Source organism: Brachionichthys hirsutus, chromosome 15, assembly GCF_040956055.1.
Source record: "Brachionichthys hirsutus isolate HB-005 chromosome 15, CSIRO-AGI_Bhir_v1, whole genome shotgun sequence".
NCBI lineage: Eukaryota > Metazoa > Chordata > Actinopteri > Lophiiformes > Brachionichthyidae > Brachionichthys > Brachionichthys hirsutus.
The window spans coordinates 1,234,403-1,253,961 of NC_090911.1; the positions used below are offsets into that span (position 1 = coordinate 1,234,403).

Here is a 19,559-nt window from a genome sequence, read left to right on the forward strand (position 1 = left end):
CTCCGCATATCCCACAGGCCGCTCTGTGCATGGCTCCATCATCCAAGTCCAAGATAACCGCTTAACCCGCCAGCAGGCAGGCAGGCAGGCAGGCAGGCAGGCAGGCCGGCAGGCAGGCAGGCAGGCAGGCAGGCAGGCAGGCAGGCAGGCAGGCAGGCCGGCAGCCAGGCAGGCAGCCAGGCAGCCAGGCAGGCAGGGGCCTCAGAGCAAACCTCAGCGCTGCTGGCGGGGGGTTGTTGTTGGTAACTCGGCCATCCTGACTGCAGCCACGTGTCGCCGAGCTGCTTCCTCAGAACATGAGCTGCTGCTCCGCCTCGGCCGATCAATCAATGGATCTATGATTTGAACAAAAGCAAAGAAAACACGTGGAACGGCGCACCAACATTCCCAAGCTCTGTGACTCCCCCCTCCTCCCCCTCCTCCCTTCTCCCCGGTATCACCCCCCACATAGTTTCCGTTGCTGTTTCCAAACTGGAGAACTGACAAACGGTTCGGTGAAGCGCCACCTAGTGGAGACGTGTGGTCATAGTGGACTGTCAACTCATCAACTGAGATACACATGGGCTGTGTGTGTGTGTGTGTGTGTGTGTGTGTGTGTGCGTGTTACGTGAGAGTGACCATGTTTCAGGCAGACGACTGTAGATTGAGTATTTATGGCTCGCCGCTTCCTCGTTGGAAGCTGGGCGGGGCGGGGCGGGGCAGGGCGGGGCAGGGCGGGGCAGGGCGGAGACGTGGAACTTCACGGTTCCAGCTGCAGGCTGGAGGAACTCACGACGTTCTGCAAACAGAAGAGCTGCACGTGTCGGAGGGTTTGATTATGGTGCCGTTCTTGACACTGTCGCACAACGCTGCTCTCCCCCCCCCCCCCCCCCCCCTTAAACACATGCATTTTGCTCTTGTCACTAAAACAGGCCGAACGGAGCAGAGCTGCAGGCGGACGGGGAGAATACACAACCGTCTGTGCCCCCGCTGTTCATGTTGAGTGTTCATCTGGTAACGTAGCCAGCGCTAGTTGCTCTGTGCCATTTTAAGAGACTTTTATCCGTCTCTTTCTGCGTCGCTGCCCACACTGTCCTCATCAACGAGCCCGTCGCCACGCCTCTAGATCTACTTTGATGTCGGCCCTCACTTTAAAAGGTCGATTTAAAAGATTGTATTTTTATTAATCTATTTAAAAAAAACGGAATTGCGGAAGCGGTTGGTGCCTCCATAGAGCGACCCACAGTTTTATACACATAGGTTCTGTTGTGCTTGAGTAGACGCCATTTTGTATGGTTTTCGTCTCCTTCCCTCGTCCCCGTTGACCCGCTTCACTCTGTGTATAAGTCTGTTCTTATGTAAAGAAAAAAAATAATGTAAAAAAAAGCTAGAGGAGAATTGTGGAAATAAAGTATGTGAAAATAGTCTTTCTATAGCTGCTGCTTCCTGTTTCATTTGTTTCATGCAGCAAGTTGTTCATTATTAATTCAATTAGTCCAGTAACTGTTGATCAGATCAGCGCTCCCCAACCCTTTTCCTGCCACGGACCGGTTTCATGACGGGGGGGGGGGGTTTAATTAAATAAAAGTGGCATATGATCTTACCAAACTTTACCAAACCAACTTTATATTATGCACTTACAATAACTATTAAACAAGTATTACACCAGTTTCTACTCACCATTAATTGTGGTCTCAATAATGACGTTTTTTTTGTTTCATAAATTCCACATTCTTGTCTTTTATTCCAGGGTTCTTGTGTTTTATTCCAGGTTTCTTGTGTTTTATTCCAGGTTTCTTGTGTTTTATTCCAGGTTTCTTGTGTTTTATTCCAGGTTTCTTGTGTTTTATTCCAGGGTTCTTGTGTTTTATTCCAGGTTTCTTGTGTTTTATTCCAGGTTTCTTGTGTTTTATTCCAGGTTTCTTGTGTTTTATTCCAGGGTTCTTGTGTTTTATTCCAGGTTTCTTGTCTTTTAATCCAGGTTTCTTGTGTTTTATTTCGGGGTTCTTGTGTTTTATTCCAGGTTTCTTGTGTTTTATTCCAGGGTTCTTGTGTTTTATTCCAGGGTTCTTGTTTTTTAATTCAGGGTTCTTGTGTTTTATTCCAGGTTTCTTGTGTTTTATTTCAGGGTTCTTGTTTTTTAATTCAGGGTTCTTGGTCTCTCTGTGCCGAAACCGTTTTGATCCCTTCATTGCTCGTTAACGAAGCTAATCAGCTGGAGATAAACCCGAGTTTTAAGTCTGACTCCTGGTTTGTCTGTTAAAAGTTTTATTTTCTTCCTCCTCTTCTTCCTCCTCAGTAGGACTTTCCCATTAGCAAAGAAGCTCTCCAAAGACGTTTGTTATTTAATTTAATTTCCGTTAGTTTACGTCTGTTTTTAGTAACACATCACGTAAAGCATGAAAATTCACAGGCGAATGTTACGCTGGAGAAAATCCGGTCGACAAAACATTTTAGATACTTTCATAGTTTTTTTTGTGAGTCTGATACGATGAATGGCTTGTCCTTACGGCTGTCCCCTTGTCCTTACGGCTGTCCCATTGACCTTACGACTGTCCCCTTGTCCTTACGGCTGTCCCATTGACCTTACGGCTGTCCCATTGACCTTACGGCTGTCCCCTTGTCCTTACGGCTGTCCCATTGACCTTACGGCTGTCCCCTTGTCCTTACGGCTGTCCCATTGACCTTACGGCTGTCCCATTGACCTTACGGCTGTCCCATTGACCTTACGGCTGTCCCCTTGTCTTTACGGCTGTCCCCTTGTCCTTACGGCTGTCCCCTTGACCATGCCTGGATTAGTTCTGTTCCTTTTGTCTCCTGCACATCCCGAGCTACACTTTAAGGCCGTGTTGCTGACGTTATTTTAATCAGTCTCACTTCTTTGTAACACCTTTTGCTCAGATCTCCCCAGCAGAGGGGGCTCTCAGATCAGCCGATTTCCCGGCCTCACACACACACACACACACACGCACACACACACACACACACATCAAACACCAGAGCTCAGACGTCCTCCATTTAGCAAATGGACCGGCTTTATTGAACGTTCAAAACCCGACACAAGTACCTGTACGATGAGCTTGGAAACATAATAATGCATTATTGTTTCACCTTTTTCTTTATATTTAATGCACAAAAGCCAGCTAAGCGTGATTGTAATTGCATGCTTGTCACAATATAGAGCGCGACGCTGTGCGTGAGCGCGGCCGTGCACCGGCATCTCTCTTTAGCGTGGCAGGAATCCTCGCTCGGCTCCCCGGGAGGGAGGAACGGGAGCGACGCCATTCTCAGCAGCTCTCTGCCTCCGTCTGGCCGTCGGCATTCAAGTTGATGGAAGTGAGGGAGACGGTGCAGGCAGGTGAAGCAGGATTTGCTAACCAGGCGCTTTGTCAGTGTCATAAGCAAAGAGGTGTCATTGTTTGGGGGGGGGGGGGGGGGGGGCATGCATACCAGAGTGTGCTGTAGGTGGGAATGTATAAGGGGAGGGAGGTGGTGATGAAAGAGATGGAGGAAATCAGACGGTCTCCATCGCCTGGCAGATCTGGGCGAACACCTCGTCTGGTGACCTTCCAGCGTCAATCTGAGGACAGAGATAAACGAGGCCTTTCAGGAACCATCAGCATCTGGTAAATGTGCTGCAGCGCTGTCCGCCCCCAACCCAACCCAAACGCTTCAAAGGAACGGATCGCCTCCTGTGACTGGCTTTAGAGGCTTTCAACATGATGAATGCTCTGAAATCATCATCAGAGGGGACGGAAAGCCGTGAACGATGCATCGAAGGCAGATCGTCCACAATCATCGGGCAAGATTTGTACCATTTTTTTAATTTCATGATTTACTAATGATTTAGGAAATATATGGAGAGAAAAAAATAGTGTGTAACGCTTGTGGGATTTCTTGATGGTGGCCTTGACCATGACCTTCTTGGCAAAGACAACAAATCCAAAGCTTTTTTTTTTAAGGGCCAGTGAAAATAAAGATAACTGCATTTCAGTTGAAGACGTGACCTTGTGGAGCAGGGTTTACTTTAGGGGGACAATGTACCATGTTCCGTTTAAAACTAGCAGCAAATGATCAGGATATGAAGGATCTCATCTCATCGTCTCTAATGATAACGACACTCTCACGTGTCACATTGTCCTGCTGGAAATACACTACATGGAAACGCGCTTCCCGTAAGCAGAGCACAACATCAAAAGCATTTTCACACCGTTGTGCATTTCACTGAACCCCCCATGAACGGAGGCCGAAGCGTAACAAATTTAGATGAAACAAATAACGGGTGTAATTCTTTGGTGCCCGAGAACATCTCCGGTTAATTATCCGTTCAGAACGGTTGGAATCGAGCCGCGACCCTGACGGACAGATGGCTGCGTGTAAAACGGATCTAGGAAATGAAACGCACCAAAATCATTCAGGCATTTGTGTGTGAAGTAAAAGTACCGTGTGCAGAAGACTCTTGCCCTCATAGTGAGACGCCGCGTCCTGGCTGCTGCTGGCGGGGGCGGGTCGGCCACGCAGGCGGCTGGACATGACTTCGGCTGAACACTTCAGCAGCAGCACGGCGTTGGGCCCCCCCACCTGACACGCACAGGCCGTTTGTTGCTTTTAGTGTCATTTTTAATTGTTGTGCATTCTCGTTTTCCTTTTTTTTTATAAGAATGATTCATTTAATGACATTTCACACTGAATGTTAAAAATGGCTCAAACTCAAAAGAGTTTAGGCTAAACGTTCTGCATTGAAACTTTCTTTGGCCGCCTCTTTCTTCTATTGCTCATGACCCCGACCACGACGGCGCCCTGACCTTGGCCTCGTACTCCTCCGCCTGTCTCCGGTCTCGGGGGAAGCCGCAGATCACCAGGCCTTTCCCCTGCTGCATCGACAACTCCACGGTGTCACACAGCAGCTCCAGCAGCGTGTCCTGGAGGCCAAAAGCACGCGTGCAGCACAAACATGTCACTACAGCGTGAATCACAGCTAGCATTCATGCACAATTAAATGTGATAGGTGAGGCGTCATGAATCGGTGCAGTAAATAAATGACCGTCACATGTTCCCAGAGTCCAAGGCGTTGCCTTCTGGCTGCTGTCGTCTGTCCAGCTCATCAAAATCCAATAGTTATCCATAAATGTATTTCTTCCAGACCTGCATTTTATTCCAGCATCAGCTGGAATAATCGCTGCCTCCAGGCTTTCACACACAAGTGACTACAAACCTCCACTGGCGACCTGCAAAGGATTATGTGCTAAGATTTTACTATTATTGCTTGTTTATTTCGTTTGTTTTATTGTTTGTTGCCTTTTATTGCAAAAAAATATTTAAAATATTAAAAATATTTTTTAAATATTGTTTTTGCAAGATGATATGTAAATAAAGATATTATTATTCGAATGTTTACTTTTATATAAATCATTATGCATCTTGAATCATATAAATATTTGACCGATGTTCGTCCCTAATGAGTTTTATCTCGTATATTTATACACACACACGTTGTTGTTGTTGTTGTTTTCCCCAACAAAGCCTCAGGCCCCTCCAAAGGTTACAAAAAGAAAGAAAGCCTGAATGAACAAATGGAACAACTGATGAATAAAAGAACAAACAAATCAATGGATAAATGAACAAAACAGATTTATAAAGCATTTATTAACTTACCGGTACTTATGAAATAGATAAAATGTTGTTGAGAAATAGCTTTTGTTTTTGCAACTATGGTGGAGAAAAATAAAAAGTCCAAGCAACTAAAAGTACATGTACTTAGTTACATTCCATCAGCCTCACGACGAAGAGCAAAGGGACGACATTCTGTTTCCAGGCAACGGGACAGTAAAGTAAAACACACTTTCAGATCAACCCCTTAACCCTGATGTGATTTTGTATTAAACCTGGTGAGGTGCAGCCTCGTGAATCCCAGTGTGGGATCAAATCAGCATCCCTTTCCATAAGTAACGCACTCACACATGCATTAGTGATCAAATGGGACATGACCTCCATGTGTCCCAAGACGCTTAGGCAGCTGAGCGTTGGCAGGAATATTAGAAATATTAACAGTCTGATTTGTAGACATGCAGATGAATTGGGCTTGAATTTACTTTACGAGACTCCAAACATTTACAAAATAAACTCGGTGTAGGAACGGCCTTCCAGTTGAGCACGTAATCAAGAACCGAATAATCAAACTCAGCCTGGCAGCGACGAAATATTCAGTATTACAATTATTTAAAATGCTAATGCCTCTGCTGACACGCACCCCATCCAGCAGAGCTGCAGGTGAAAACGAAGAGAGCGTCGCACTATTGCTGCTCTGGAATCATCCTCACTTGCCGGTTTTGTTTCAAGTCTGCAGTGCAATGTATAGAATAATGAGTTTTAGAGATTTGAGCTTGTGAGTTGAAGGTCAGCCCAGGAAAGGTGAGCAGAGAACGCGTCTGAGAAGCGACCTCCGTCCTGACCCTGGAACTGAAGTCATTCCCAGAGGAGGCGGAAGCAGCGGATGCCTCCCGTGAAGTCATAAACTAAAAATTACAGTTTCATTTCTTCCATTTCAGGTTTTTTGAGAGTCTCTAACAGAAAGAAGTCGACCGTGTTCTAGTTTCACATGTTTGAAAGCGAGATAAATCACAAGATTTGATTTGCATAAATTCCCTGAAACGACATTAAGTTCTTTAGATTTTCCTGGAAGGCGGAACTGAATTAAATGTAAATAATTTGACACCTTTATATATTCTCTTTTTACCACATACTGTTTTTATGTAAAACTACAGTTAGACCGAGAGAGAACAGGAGAGACAGATCAACCTGTGCTGTGAATTAGACAGCTTTTTTTTAACCCTTTGATTGCTGTTATCTCAGAATAGCTCTGCGTAACGGGCTGCGGATATCGACATGATGGCCAGCAGGGACAGCCTGAAATAGTCATGGGGTGGCAAAAGGGAGGCTTTACAGGAGGACAGAAATAAATGTATTGTAGAAAGTTACACACTAACACACTGACATTCAATAAAAACCCCCACAAGAGGTAGTAGAAATCAATAAAGGTTATTAACAGACCTTCAGAAGTCTTCATTATACCTCGTAGGTCCATCCCATGACCAGATATGTGGCTACAGCAGACCTTTATATATTATATTAATGCACATTAGCACACCAGCAGTCACCCAGCTGTGTTGTTAAAACTACTGGAGTAGTTTTTGTGTGATGAAATTGTCGAGACATTCTAAAACAAATTCCTGATCCATCTGAGGTTTATGGATCTGAAGTTGTAAGTCAAAATCTCCGATCAATGTCCTTCAGAAAACCAACATTTAATCACCAGATGCAAGGGTGAAAGTTTCTTCTAAATCCTTCCATTTTGGCATAATACTGCATAATACGACATAATACTGCATAATACTGACACACCTCTGGCAGCTGCTCTCCTCGCTCCAGGACGTCCCGCAGCCGCCGCCCTCGTTCACCCTGAGACTGCAGCTCGATGCACAGCAGGTCCGGCAGGGCGACCCGCCGCAGGCCGAACCGCTCCTCCAGCCGCTCGCACTGCAGAGACTTCCCCGAGGCGGGTCCGCCTGAGAGGAGGCGAGGAGTTAAGTAATCAATCAGCGTATTGACAGGACATGACAGCCAGTCGTTTGGCCATGATTCACTGTTATCACGTGTTTCCCTTGATTCACGCTGTAGACGCTCACAATCAAATATCCACATGTGGATTTGCCCCCCACTGCTGTGTTATTGCAGATTACATGCATTACACCGCCTTGAAGCTGCCTGAGCATCAACGGGAAGCGGCTGCAGCATCAGCAGCCTCCAGCCCGGCGATGAAACAAACATCTGCTGCACGGATTGCCCAGAGACCACTGGGGAAGAGAGTTTAAATATTCACACTTTGGCTGATTTAAAGCATTTCACCAGGGGCTCCAAACGCCCCCCCCCCCCCCTTCCATTCGCCTATTTATCAGAAGTCTTGCTCGGCTGCTTGAAACCTTGTTAGTGCCGTTCATTGGGTCGAACGCGGCGGCAGAAATCTCTCTCTCAAATTTACATGCACTTAAATGCAAAAGTCTTGGCTGTTTTTAGAGTATTAAAGGTTTCAGAAATCACACTCATCCATTTAAAGGCAGTGAAACATTTACACATCCAAATGATTCATCTGTACAGGCTCCATTTTCATCTCCATGACGATGACACACATTTAACCCCGGGTTCCTCAAATCCGACCAATCAAATCTGTGTGTATTAAAATGTCCATAAACTCCTCTGTTAAAAGAACAAATGAAAAATGTGCCGTTGAACCGCACAAACAAACCTTTTTGCTATTTACAGCAGACGAGATTTCAAAGGTGTTGAAAGGTGTGATTTCTCAGTGCAAAACAGTCATGAGTCTTGGTGTCTCATTTCCTGCTCATTGTAAGTTATAGAACGTTTGAGATAAAGATATAAATTAGGTGCAGGTTCATTCCTGCTACACATTTTGTTTCCAGCAAAGCACAGAGCAGGCCAATAAGCATGAAGACGGAAGCTTCTGGCTTCCTGGAATTGAGACGCTTCATTTATCGTATCATCTCAAAATGTCCCTGCTGATCAGCAGATAAATCAAAACTCAGAAGCAAACGCAAAACTATTCAGTGATGGCGTCTCAGGCGATAAATCATCCTCTTCTCTCCCGGTGATGAAGAGGAAGGTGGTTTTTTTCTTCATGGATGAGACCAGACATTTTTCTTTTGCTCGGCTGAAGTAAAATGAAATAAAAACTTGGCCAATAACGACATTGTAGGAACAGTTAAGGATGATTTTTACCATTCGCAGTCATTTCTCGGTAATACCGTCGCTGCAGACTGTTCATATGACTCATCACCTTTAAATGATCAAGATTGTGATTTTCCTTTTTTTAAAGCTGCGATCAATGAATTCCCAGAGATTACTAAAGTTCCCTCCAAATCGATCCTTCTAGCATTTGCTTTTATTTTTAATCAGCCAGTTATGGTCCTCTGAATCAGTGAGCAACACGCTGTTGCCCTGGGTTACCAGTTCCTCGTCACAACTCACTGCAGCTTATCTTCAGTCAGTTCCACATAAATCATCTTGCTGCCGTAAATAATCACAAAGACACAAAATAATAAACTGATCATTGCTGCTAGTTAATTATGCATTTGCTCATAATTGATTTGTGCTAGTTAAAATCCACTTTAAGACGAGTTAATATATAGACTAAATAGGGAAGAACGCCAGCCTCATCCTTCAACAGGCAGATTGCGGAGGTTCACACATTCAGAACTCAGTGAGACAGCTGCTTGTTACGTTCAGCGAGACAGCTGCTTGTTACATTCAGTGAGACAGCTGCTTGTTACGTTCAGCGAGACAGCTGCTTGTTACGTTCAGTGAGACAGCTGCTTGTTACGTTCAGTGAGACAGCTGCTTGTTACGTTCAGTGAGACAGCTGCTTGTTACATTCAGCGAGACAGCTGCTCGTTACGTTCAGCGAGACAGCTGCTCGTTACGTTCAGCGAGACAGCTGCTCGTTACGTTCAGCGAGACAGCTGCTCGTTACGTTCAGCGAGACAGCTGCTCGTTACGTTCAGTGAGACAGCTGCTTGTTACGTTCAGCGAGACAGCTGCTTGTTACATTCAGTGAGACAGCTGCTTGTTACGTTCAGTGAGACAGCTGCTTGTTACATTCAGTGAGACAGCTGCTTGTTACATTGAGCAGTGAGACAGCTGCTTGTTACGTTCAGCGAGACAGCTGCTTGTTACATTGAGCAGTGAGACAGCTGCTTGTTACATCGTGTGGATAAATGATTATTTTTTACAGTGTTACTGCCTCAGCCTCCATAAGGACAGAAGCCGCAGGAGAAGAATGAAATCGGTGTTTCTCTTTATTCCAGATGTAAAACAAAACAAAACTGCAGCTGTTCTCTTTGGATGTGTGTGTGTGTGTGTGTGTGTGTGTAGCTCTGTCTCATGCTTCAGTGCATGTTTTGTCTGTGCATACCCATCATGAAGATGACCTTTGGTTTCTTCTGTTCCGTGCAGTAACCTGTCAGAGGAAAGACAATGACTTGTACATGTATGACAGATCCCCCCCCCCCCCCCCACACACACACAGTGACTCTCGCTGTGCACCAATGAAATGTGGTTCACTGGAAAGGTGCTTTTTTGTGTTAATGAAATGTCTATTTGACATTCTTGATCAAAACCGACTAATTTGAGTGGGAAATTCCGCCAGTATAAAATTATAGATGTATTTTTGTAGAAATTGAACTCTTAAATGTGCATGTCATGTTGAACATGAGAAAAAGAAAGTAACATTCACATGAACATAGCGTAATATATAAAACACGTTTGCGGGGGGTATTCCTCAGAGTACTGAGTGCTGCGTACTTTTACTCATTTATAACACGTATTTTCCTTGAATCAAGCAGGTGTCATTTTCCTCCTCCTCCTTCTGTCTCACCTGCCTGCTGCAGGTTCATGTTAGCGTAGCAACGGTTAGCTGACAAGATAAGCATGTCAAACTGGCGACAGTGAATCCACAGACGCAGCTTCCACCCCGTTTCAGAGCTGAAACGGTTGGTTTATACTTTATAGGCAACCAATCAAGGAAAAATGAATCCTTGAACCGCCTCACCTTCCAGGGTTCCTTCAGCGTTTCCAGCTTCTTCAACCTGGAAAAGAGAGTTTGAGATGAGCCTTGTGTCTCCAGCTGTGTGTCAGCCGTGGACCTCTAGCATAATGCTAGATCATTAGCGAGGTAGCAAAATCAAACATACGTGAAGAACTTAGACAGGGTGCAAAAAGAACAGACAGATAATCATCCATCCATCCATCCATCTTCCACCACTTATCCGGGGCCGAGTCGTGGAGGCAACAGTCTCAGCAGGGGTTTCCAGACCTCCCCCCCCCCACCTCCTCCGGCTCTTGGGGGGGATCCCGAGGCGTTCCCAGGCCTGCAGAGAGGCATAGTCTCTCCAGCGTGTCCTGGGTCTTTCCCGAGGTCCCAGCGGGACAAGCCCGGAACCCAGGGAAGCTGACTCCTCCTCTCCTCTCCTCCGAGCTTCTCACCCCGCCCCGCAGGGTGCGCCCAGCCCCCCTGCGGATAATCGGTCTCTTCTATTCGAGTGAACCGTCACACATGAAGCAGATCCCACCTCACTGATAGCAGCTCCATGCGGCCAATGTGAAAGAAATGAAACTCGAAACTCTTCAAAAATGGTTACTAGATAATAAAAAAAATACTAAAAGCCTCGATTATAAGGAAATGAGAAAATCAGGATTATTGTTTTGTATCCTGATGGGTGTCCGGATCACTCTCAATATTTGATGGGAAATAACAGACCTTAAAATACACACGATATGTTATTATATATATATTTGTATCATCTTGTACCACCCAATGTTGTTTGCTGTCAGGTGACCAACGGCGTGCAGCTCAGTGAGAGCTGAATTCTTTTCCTGCCTGCTTTATGTGAATCCGGGCCGCGGGTGTTGTTGGACGAGAGGCGGGACACACCCTGGACAAGCCGCCAGTTCGTCGCAGTAAGTTGAACTAATGCATCATTTTAACGGCTGACCTAAAGCAAGGTCACGAGAACGTAGGAAACACGCAGTCTTTAGGGTTCTGACCCAAAGACGTCCCCCCCCCCGTGGATCAAAGACCTTCATGCTGCGAGGGTCAGGTTTCACGTGGCTCATCAATGCGACAGACAGACAGACAGACAGATGACTGAAAGCACCGTGCACGTTGCTACCATGTGGTGGAGGAACGACACAGAAAGGACGTTTCCTTGAATTCTGGGAAGCTGCATGTTTGTCGTGCACAAAAAGAACGGCCCGAAACAATCGGCCCAAATCACAAGCCAGCAATTCAGTCCTTGAGATGAAGATGAACCGAGTCCCAGTTTAAAATCACTCTGTTCTTAATGCAACGGATGAACGGCCTCATTCACGCCACCGGTTTTATTCAAACCTCAGGACCTTCCTTCCTTCGCCATAGTACGCGATATGCTGCAGGTCTATTGATTACTACCGATTGACCAGAACACGACATGAGTGTGCGTGTGACTGCTTGTGTGCAGCCCTGTGATAAACTCAGCCAAAGTCAGCGGGACATAGGCTCCAGCCCCCCCCCCCCCACACACACACACATCTCTCACTGGTTTCTGGTTCATTTGCATAATATTAATAGAGACGCTTTTACTTTGGCTCTGACTGGATCTGGATGATGATGGGTGGGTGACATTGGTAAAAAGGCACCATTACATGATGTTTACTGCATCATTTGAGATACTTGTACATTAATAAAGTAAATACATGCTACTTTGGACTTATACTATTGTTGCGCACTTATCCATCCAGCTCTTTGTAAATATAAAACTACGGTGCGGCGCTCGACGTGGCTGCGTCATGCAGCGGCTCTGTCTCCTCATTCTCCTCTACACATCCACCCGCGTACTCTAAGGACCCCTAAAGCTGCCCCCCTAAACGCCTGCATGAGCCTTACTCATTTGACCACTGACAACGCACCAACAACATTATATATGCCTCTGAATATTTCACATTATACAACTGAACAATACTGCATACTGCAAAATAAACAAAACTTAAATACGTGAACACAGCAGGATTCATGAATACACAGAACGATTTATGAATACACAGAAGTACTCATGAATACACAGCAGTACTCATGAATACACAGAACGATTCATGAGTACACAGAACGATTCATGAGTATACAGAACGATTCATGAGTACACAGAACGATTCATGAATACACAGAACGATTCATGAATATACAGAACAATTCATGACTACACAGAACGATTCATGAGTACACAGAACGATTCATGAGTACACAGAACGATTCATGAGTACACAGAACGTATACAGAGTGACTGTTAGAGGAAACACACGGGACGATAGAAAGGCAGGAAGATTCAAACACAAAAATATCTGTACTATCTGTAGGCGATAGGTAGGGGGGGGCGTCTGACATTTAGCCCAGCCACCAGGTTTGGGTGACGGAGTGCATGCCGTCGGGATTCATTCATTCATTCAGGAGTATTCCAAAGACAGGAGCAGATCAACGATACACTGATTAAAAATGCAAAACATTATTTGTTGTTGTTGTGTATTCATGGATCGTTCTTCTGGGATTCTCGGGAGTTTTTCCTGACTCGGTTGAGGGTCTGAGGGTAGAGGTGCTCCTCTGTACGGATTGCAAAGCTTTATGCTCTAAGCTTTAAGTTTATTTGCAACTCTATTGATTCATTTCTTGTTTCAGAAAACCTTTAGTCACACGTCAGCCTAGAGCAGTGGTTCTCAAATAGTGGGGCGCGACCCCCTAGGGGGGGGTCAGAAAATAACTGAGAAGCACTGGCCTATAGTAAAATAAAAATTCAATACGCCAAAAACAAATCTCACCTCGTCACCCTTGCATGCGACATCCGCCAGGCTGCTGGTTTCACCCGTCAGACTGAGATCCAACTCACTGGGACCTGAACACAAGAAGCAGCAAACAACTCAGGATTACTGAGAATACCAGGAATAATTCGCTCCTGGACCGAGCTCGTAACTCGTTATGAAATAACTGAAAACAACTGAATCCGTTCCGGCGTCTAAAAACACTCAAATCAAAGCTGATAATGGAGGAAACCTTTTAATTGCAATATTGATACACACACAATGATATAATGAATGATAAACAGTATTACTGTAGTATAAAATGTGCTTTTATTATGAGATTCATTTTGAGACAGACGATAACAGCGGTGAGCAGTGCGCTGGGGGGGGGGGGGGGGGGGGGTACATAGACAGCAATTGTAGTTATGTCGAGGTATTACTGTATTAACAATTAAAATACTTTTTTTTAAATCACAGCTCATAGAAAGCACAAACGACAACCCGATCAGAAAATGTCTCGTCTCATAAGTGGAAGCTCTAAATGTCTCACACCTGTGGACGGAAACACACGTTCACGTTATATCTGACCAACACAATGAAAATAAAATCGCCACAGCTCACAAGAACTTGGACAGGAACACAACTTGAACTTGCTGTTGTCAGAAAACTGCTGAGGGCGATGCTCTGACAGATTCTAACAGATAAGCATCTTCGCTCTTTTGCTGAAAGGAAACGGGTCGTGACTAACGCTTCCCCTCGGCAGATTTGATGTTTCGCACGCCAGAGATCTGGGTTGGATTCTGCAAGGATACAGCTTTGAAGGATTGCAGACAGATGGCTGCTGTCAATTTTGTTTTTAAAATCTGTGTCCTCCTCACCATTCACGACGTGCGTCGATTGCCAAAGAGAATTCATCCTCAATAAACTTACCTGGTTAATTAAAGGTTAGTTAAATAAATACATTACAGTGATTTCTGTCAGGCAGAGTGAACATAGTCTCTTGGTTGAAAGGATTCTTAGCGCATGTGCTTAAAGTGAGGAAACAGTGTTAGATTTTATATCAATAGAATTTCCCGATGGGATTATTAAAGTATTCTGATTCTGATAAGACTTTAAGCAACGCTCGTCAGTCCAGGATCAGGTTTCACTTGAATCAGTTAATGCTATCTGACGGATTAAAGACCTTATTATTTTACCATTTCTCACAAAGCATGTCTAACCCCGTTTCACTGGTTGCTATGCCAACCCCTGTGGTAAGCAGTGCGCTCGTGGGCGACGCTTTTGATTTTCTCCTCGCCTGCGTGTGTGGGTCTTTTGACACTGAACACATTTATCAGTAGCACTAAAAATAATGCTTCCATCTTTCTGCGTTATTTGGCCGAGAGTAAAGACGGCCTCCTCTCACATCAGACACAAACAGAGCAGTAAGCATTCGCTATTATCTGAGCTTAATAAACCTCAGAGACCGGTACAAGAAGTACTCAGATCATACCCCTTGAGTAAAGGGAGTAGTTGTTGTATGAATTGCAATACGAAGTACTACAAAGTACTCTGTGACAAGTCAAAGTTTAGCGCTGCAACAGTGTTAAACTATGGGAATGAAAAGGAAATACTCCGGATGCAGAACCGCCTTAGTAACAGCAATAACAATGTGCATGTTAGCATATTATAAGTGTTATTGTCTGTAAACACCCAAAATATTTAGTCCTGGTTTCATTAAATACCTAAAAACAGTTTTAAACTTCCTTCAAGTAAAGCAACAGAGTTTTAGTTCAGTTGCATATCAATAAAGTATCAAGTAAAATAATAAAATAAAATAAAAAGCGTTGCTGTCTGGATTGCTCAGCCAGTTCTGATTGGCTGTGACATTTTTGCAGTGGCGAAGAGTAAATTGTAAGATGGAACAAATGTTTCTCTGCATCATGAAAGTCTGCTAAATATTGCCATCTCATGCAGTAGCACCAGATTTATATTTGACCCCCCCCCCATCTTACCGGCTGCAGGCTCTTGGGATGGAAGCAGCTTGTTGTCCAGAGTCATGCTAATGTCACAGAAGACCTCCTCTTCATCTCGATCAGCATCCAACTGAAAGCACAGACCCAAGAGTCGCTCAATCATGCATGTAACACCTCACCGACACGGGGGGGGGGGGGCATGCTCAGCCCCTTCATCATCATCATCATCATCATGAGATGAACCGGGACGCTGCCGGGAACGACCTCCTGCGGTTATTTAGGATTCACCACACACAGGAATCTTTAATAGCAGCGGATTCGCTCGCCTCCCTTTGGCCTCAGCTGCTCCTACATTATTCATCTTCTGCTGCACATGCGGAATTCACAAACAGATCGGGAAAGAAATGGAAGCTGATTGCAGCCGATTTCTCCTCCTCTCCAATCAGCTCTCGGGAAGCGCAAAGCCAACCTTGTGCATGAATTAGAATGGATGAACCACAGACTATTGATCCGACATCACTCATCAATGAATTGATTGGAGTTAACGATGGCAGCAACGACAACTAACAACCAGCTTCTTCCTGGAGTTTCCATGGTAACAACCTGCTGTGTGGGAAAGCCCCTCCAGCCCACGAAGCCACCTGCAGACCAGGGATCAAACTGAGGCTCCACAATAAAACCCGCTCAGCGCGTGATGTAACGTATCCCTGCTTCACAAGGCTGTTCTCGGTTTTCAGCTCATTGCTGTTGTCTTTATGATTTAATCAACATAATTAAATGTAAAAAATAACAAATGAAAAAAACAGGACATTTGACGTGATGTGTAAATCTGTATCAGGCAACTGACTAACTTTGGTAATTTGATTTTCTATATGACATTGAAACTTTTTTCAAAAAAGCAGGAATAACATTTTGTTTTGTCCTCCAATAACACTCGAAAGTCGTATTTCAAAGTATTTCAATGAGTACCGCAGAAAGGCTTAAGAGCTGAACGTTGAATTTTCTGCCAAGCAGTAGAAAAACCTTCGTTATCTTACAGAGTAGATTTTTGTCTCCCCCCTGGTTCAAAGGTTCTGAAAAGGAAATGTCAGTGCAATGGTCCAAAAAATGATTCATGCTAGGCTAACAATTCATATTTTCCAAATGTTTTTCACTCAGAATCAATGAAATCACGTCAACATAGTCCAGATGATGGAAAAACAAGACCGAGAGGCAGAAGTTGTACAGTACAGACACCTGAAAATCGCATTTCCTGTTTAGCTCCTGAGCTCAGTGTGTTTCAGAGCATTTAAAAAAAAAAGCGTATTTCTAATCATACAACACAAAAATCCTCAATATTTAAATTGAGCAGTAAATGCTGTTAATTAATATGAACGACGGGTGTAACCGGACAGAAGTACACGATTTGTGTCAGAATGGGGGGGGGAGCTGATCCACGATCTCTATTTGTAGATGACAGGAGGCAGATGAATCCTGGACGAGGAACCTGTTTGGTTTTCTCACTGGAATAGCATCAATAATGACTATGACAAGGAGTCTGAAAGCCCCCCCCGGTGCATCACAACAAACAAACATATCATTATTTTTAGATTAGGTAAAACTTAAGACTTCATGCTGTGACTCCTTGAGGAGGACGGATGAAACAGACATTCATTGGCGGCGATTTAGTCTCCTCCTTAATTTGCTCGGATCTGATTTGTGTTCCAGAGGTAATAAAATAAATAATAACCGTCCCTGGAAAAGCAGGACAACAAGAAAGACAGCGTAGGATATGTTTGTTTTTATCTACAGGCGCATCTAACAGCATGTGGGAAGGGAGCTGGAGCGGAATATTTAATTACACTATTCCTTTTTCCTGCAGTGACAGGATGCAAAAATAGACCGTTATCTCTATCCCGCTGCTCTATCGCTATCCTGCATAGCTTCGTAGCGTAGGTGTGTGTGTGTGTGTGTGTGCGTGTGTGTGTCTGCATCCGACATGAAAACACACACCTTCACTCAAAAATATTTTTTTTAAAATACAAAACCTCGTTATCATATTCCAGATGAAGAGGAGGAGAATTATAATGCTCAGCATCAGTGAGCCAAAAGCTTCAACAATGACAGAAATGGAACACATGAATGAAAATCAACACACTTTGATTTAGGATGAAGTGGCGTGGCGAGCAGCGGCGAATTCTCCGCTGCTTCTTCCTGCGTTCTCGCAGGCTCTTAAACTGAAAGGACAAATTTAAAGTCTTCAATTACACCTCAGAGGATATTACATTCATTAGTAGAGAAACTACCGAGCTGCACTTCTGGGACCATTACTAAGGAGCAACTCCAATTTGAGGCTAATCTCAACTTTAAGCCTGTTTTTTGTGCTCAGTCCAAACTGAAATTAGAAACAATTTAAGTGCATTTTTTAATTCACCAGAAAACAAGGGATTACTTGTGTCGAGTATTATTCCGGTGCTCCATTGAGACGATAGTTGCTGGTTCAGCTGAAGGTGTGAGACAAAACGCAAATCAGTAGAATAAGATGAAGCTGAGCATAAAGGAAAATATGAAGGAAGCTGAAGGTTCACATGCATGTCTCTATAGTTCATTAATAAACGAAACAAAACAAGATATAATCCCATAATCCCACACAAGATGAATTACTACTTTTTCCACGAGTGCCATATTAAACCTGATGTAATAAGAATTAGTGATGCTGCTCAATGTTAGACGGCACACATGGACAAATCAGGCATCAACTCCAAACAGACAGAAAATCACTGAAGCATTAACACAATGGGCCTGGGGGGGGGGGTTATGACTAATAATCCTTTACTCAGCTGTATGGGCTCATCTTTCAATGAACCGCAGGGTTAATCTGCTCTGGATTTTCCACCAGTGGCTCCCTTTCCCGTCTCATTTCAGGAATCACAGCATCGATCCTGTTTCATTGTGGCTTCGTCTCAGCAGATGTTTCTCTGCTTGTCAGTTCATAATTCATAAATGTTCGTTCCACTGAAATAGAATGAGAAATGCCTGGATGAAGCCGCCCGAGCAGCTTCCACAATAATTAGACAGAAAAACTCTCCCCTCTTCAAAGCGCCCCGAGTGTTCAGATACCTTTGAAGGGTTCTTCAGAGCTTTCTGACCATCCACCATCAGGTTTAAGGGCAGAGACAACCTGCTAATGGGAGCATTCCCAGGAAGAGCGACCCAGTGACGATCACGAGAGGAGGAACGCGGCGTCCCCCCCCCGGTATTAAAGGTGTCGTAATGCATGGATTACTCCATTATAAAAGGAAAGGGAGGGACGGAGACGAGACACACAACCGACTACAAGAACAGCAACCAGGTGACTGAACGGGGACGCCTCGCTGGCAGAGGAATAAAATCATTTCTTTGCCCGCTTTGATGCCGACAGACCGGTCACACCTCATCAGCCCCCCCCACCGGCTGCTCTCTGCCCCCCCTGGATTGTATCGCCGGTTCTCACTACCTCAGCAGAGCTACAAACATTGTCAGAGACCCCCCCCCCCCGGGGAAACAACTTGTTCAACCTGTTGCCCTCAGGATGGCGCTACAGGTTGCACAAGAGCAGGACCAACAGACTCAGGGACATTTTTTATCCTGAGAGCCATCAGAGCTCTGAACAGCAACCAGGACTAAACAGGACAACTACTCACTATGTGCAGTAACTAATGCATACTACTACTATATGCAAAGTACTGGACAATCTCTCTGCATGCACCGTTTATCACTTTAAATTTGTGTTGTTTTAGTCAGTATTACTTGAGTTTTATGTTATTAGACACCAGACGGGGCGGCGCTCCTAATCTCATTGTGTAGCCACTATGCAAGGACAATAAAGGCTTTCTATTCTATTCTATTCTATTCTATCCTATCCTGTCCAACCTGGTCACTCCCAAGGAGAACCTCAGCATCTTCATCTCCTCCACTTCTAGCTCCGCCTCCTGTCTGTTCCTCAGAGACACTGTCTCTAAGCCGTCCATCATGTCTGTCCTCACCACTGTCTCTAAGCCGTCCATCATGGCTGTCCTCACCACTGTCTCTAAGCCGTCCATCATGGCTGTCCTCACCACTGTCTCTCAGCCGTCCATCTTGGCTGTCCTCACCACTGTCTCTAAGCCGTCCATCATGTCTGTCCTCACCACTGTCTCTAAGCCGTCCATCATGGCTGTCCTCACCACTGTCTCTAAGCCGTCCATCATGGCTGTCCTCACCACTGCCTTG

General features: G+C 44.8%; 1 protein-coding gene across 1 annotated transcript in view; it reads right to left on the reverse strand.

Moving 5' to 3' along the window:
* Positions 1-3,459: 3,459 nt before the first annotated feature.
* The window catches only part of ak5 (adenylate kinase 5), a 33,397-nt gene continuing 17,297 nt past the window's right edge, over positions 3,460-19,559 (reverse strand). Inside the window, exons 7-14 of the mRNA XM_068749188.1 lie at positions 15,369-15,459; positions 13,396-13,469; positions 10,601-10,637; positions 9,965-10,009; positions 7,381-7,544; positions 4,785-4,901; positions 4,423-4,560; positions 3,460-3,559 (exon numbers count right to left, since the gene is read on the reverse strand). Of these exons, the coding sequence (XP_068605289.1) occupies positions 3,494-3,559; positions 4,423-4,560; positions 4,785-4,901; positions 7,381-7,544; positions 9,965-10,009; positions 10,601-10,637; positions 13,396-13,469; positions 15,369-15,459 (732 nt within the window). The 3' untranslated portion in view covers positions 3,460-3,493. The remainder of the gene's footprint in view (positions 3,560-4,422; positions 4,561-4,784; positions 4,902-7,380; positions 7,545-9,964; positions 10,010-10,600; positions 10,638-13,395; positions 13,470-15,368; positions 15,460-19,559) is intronic.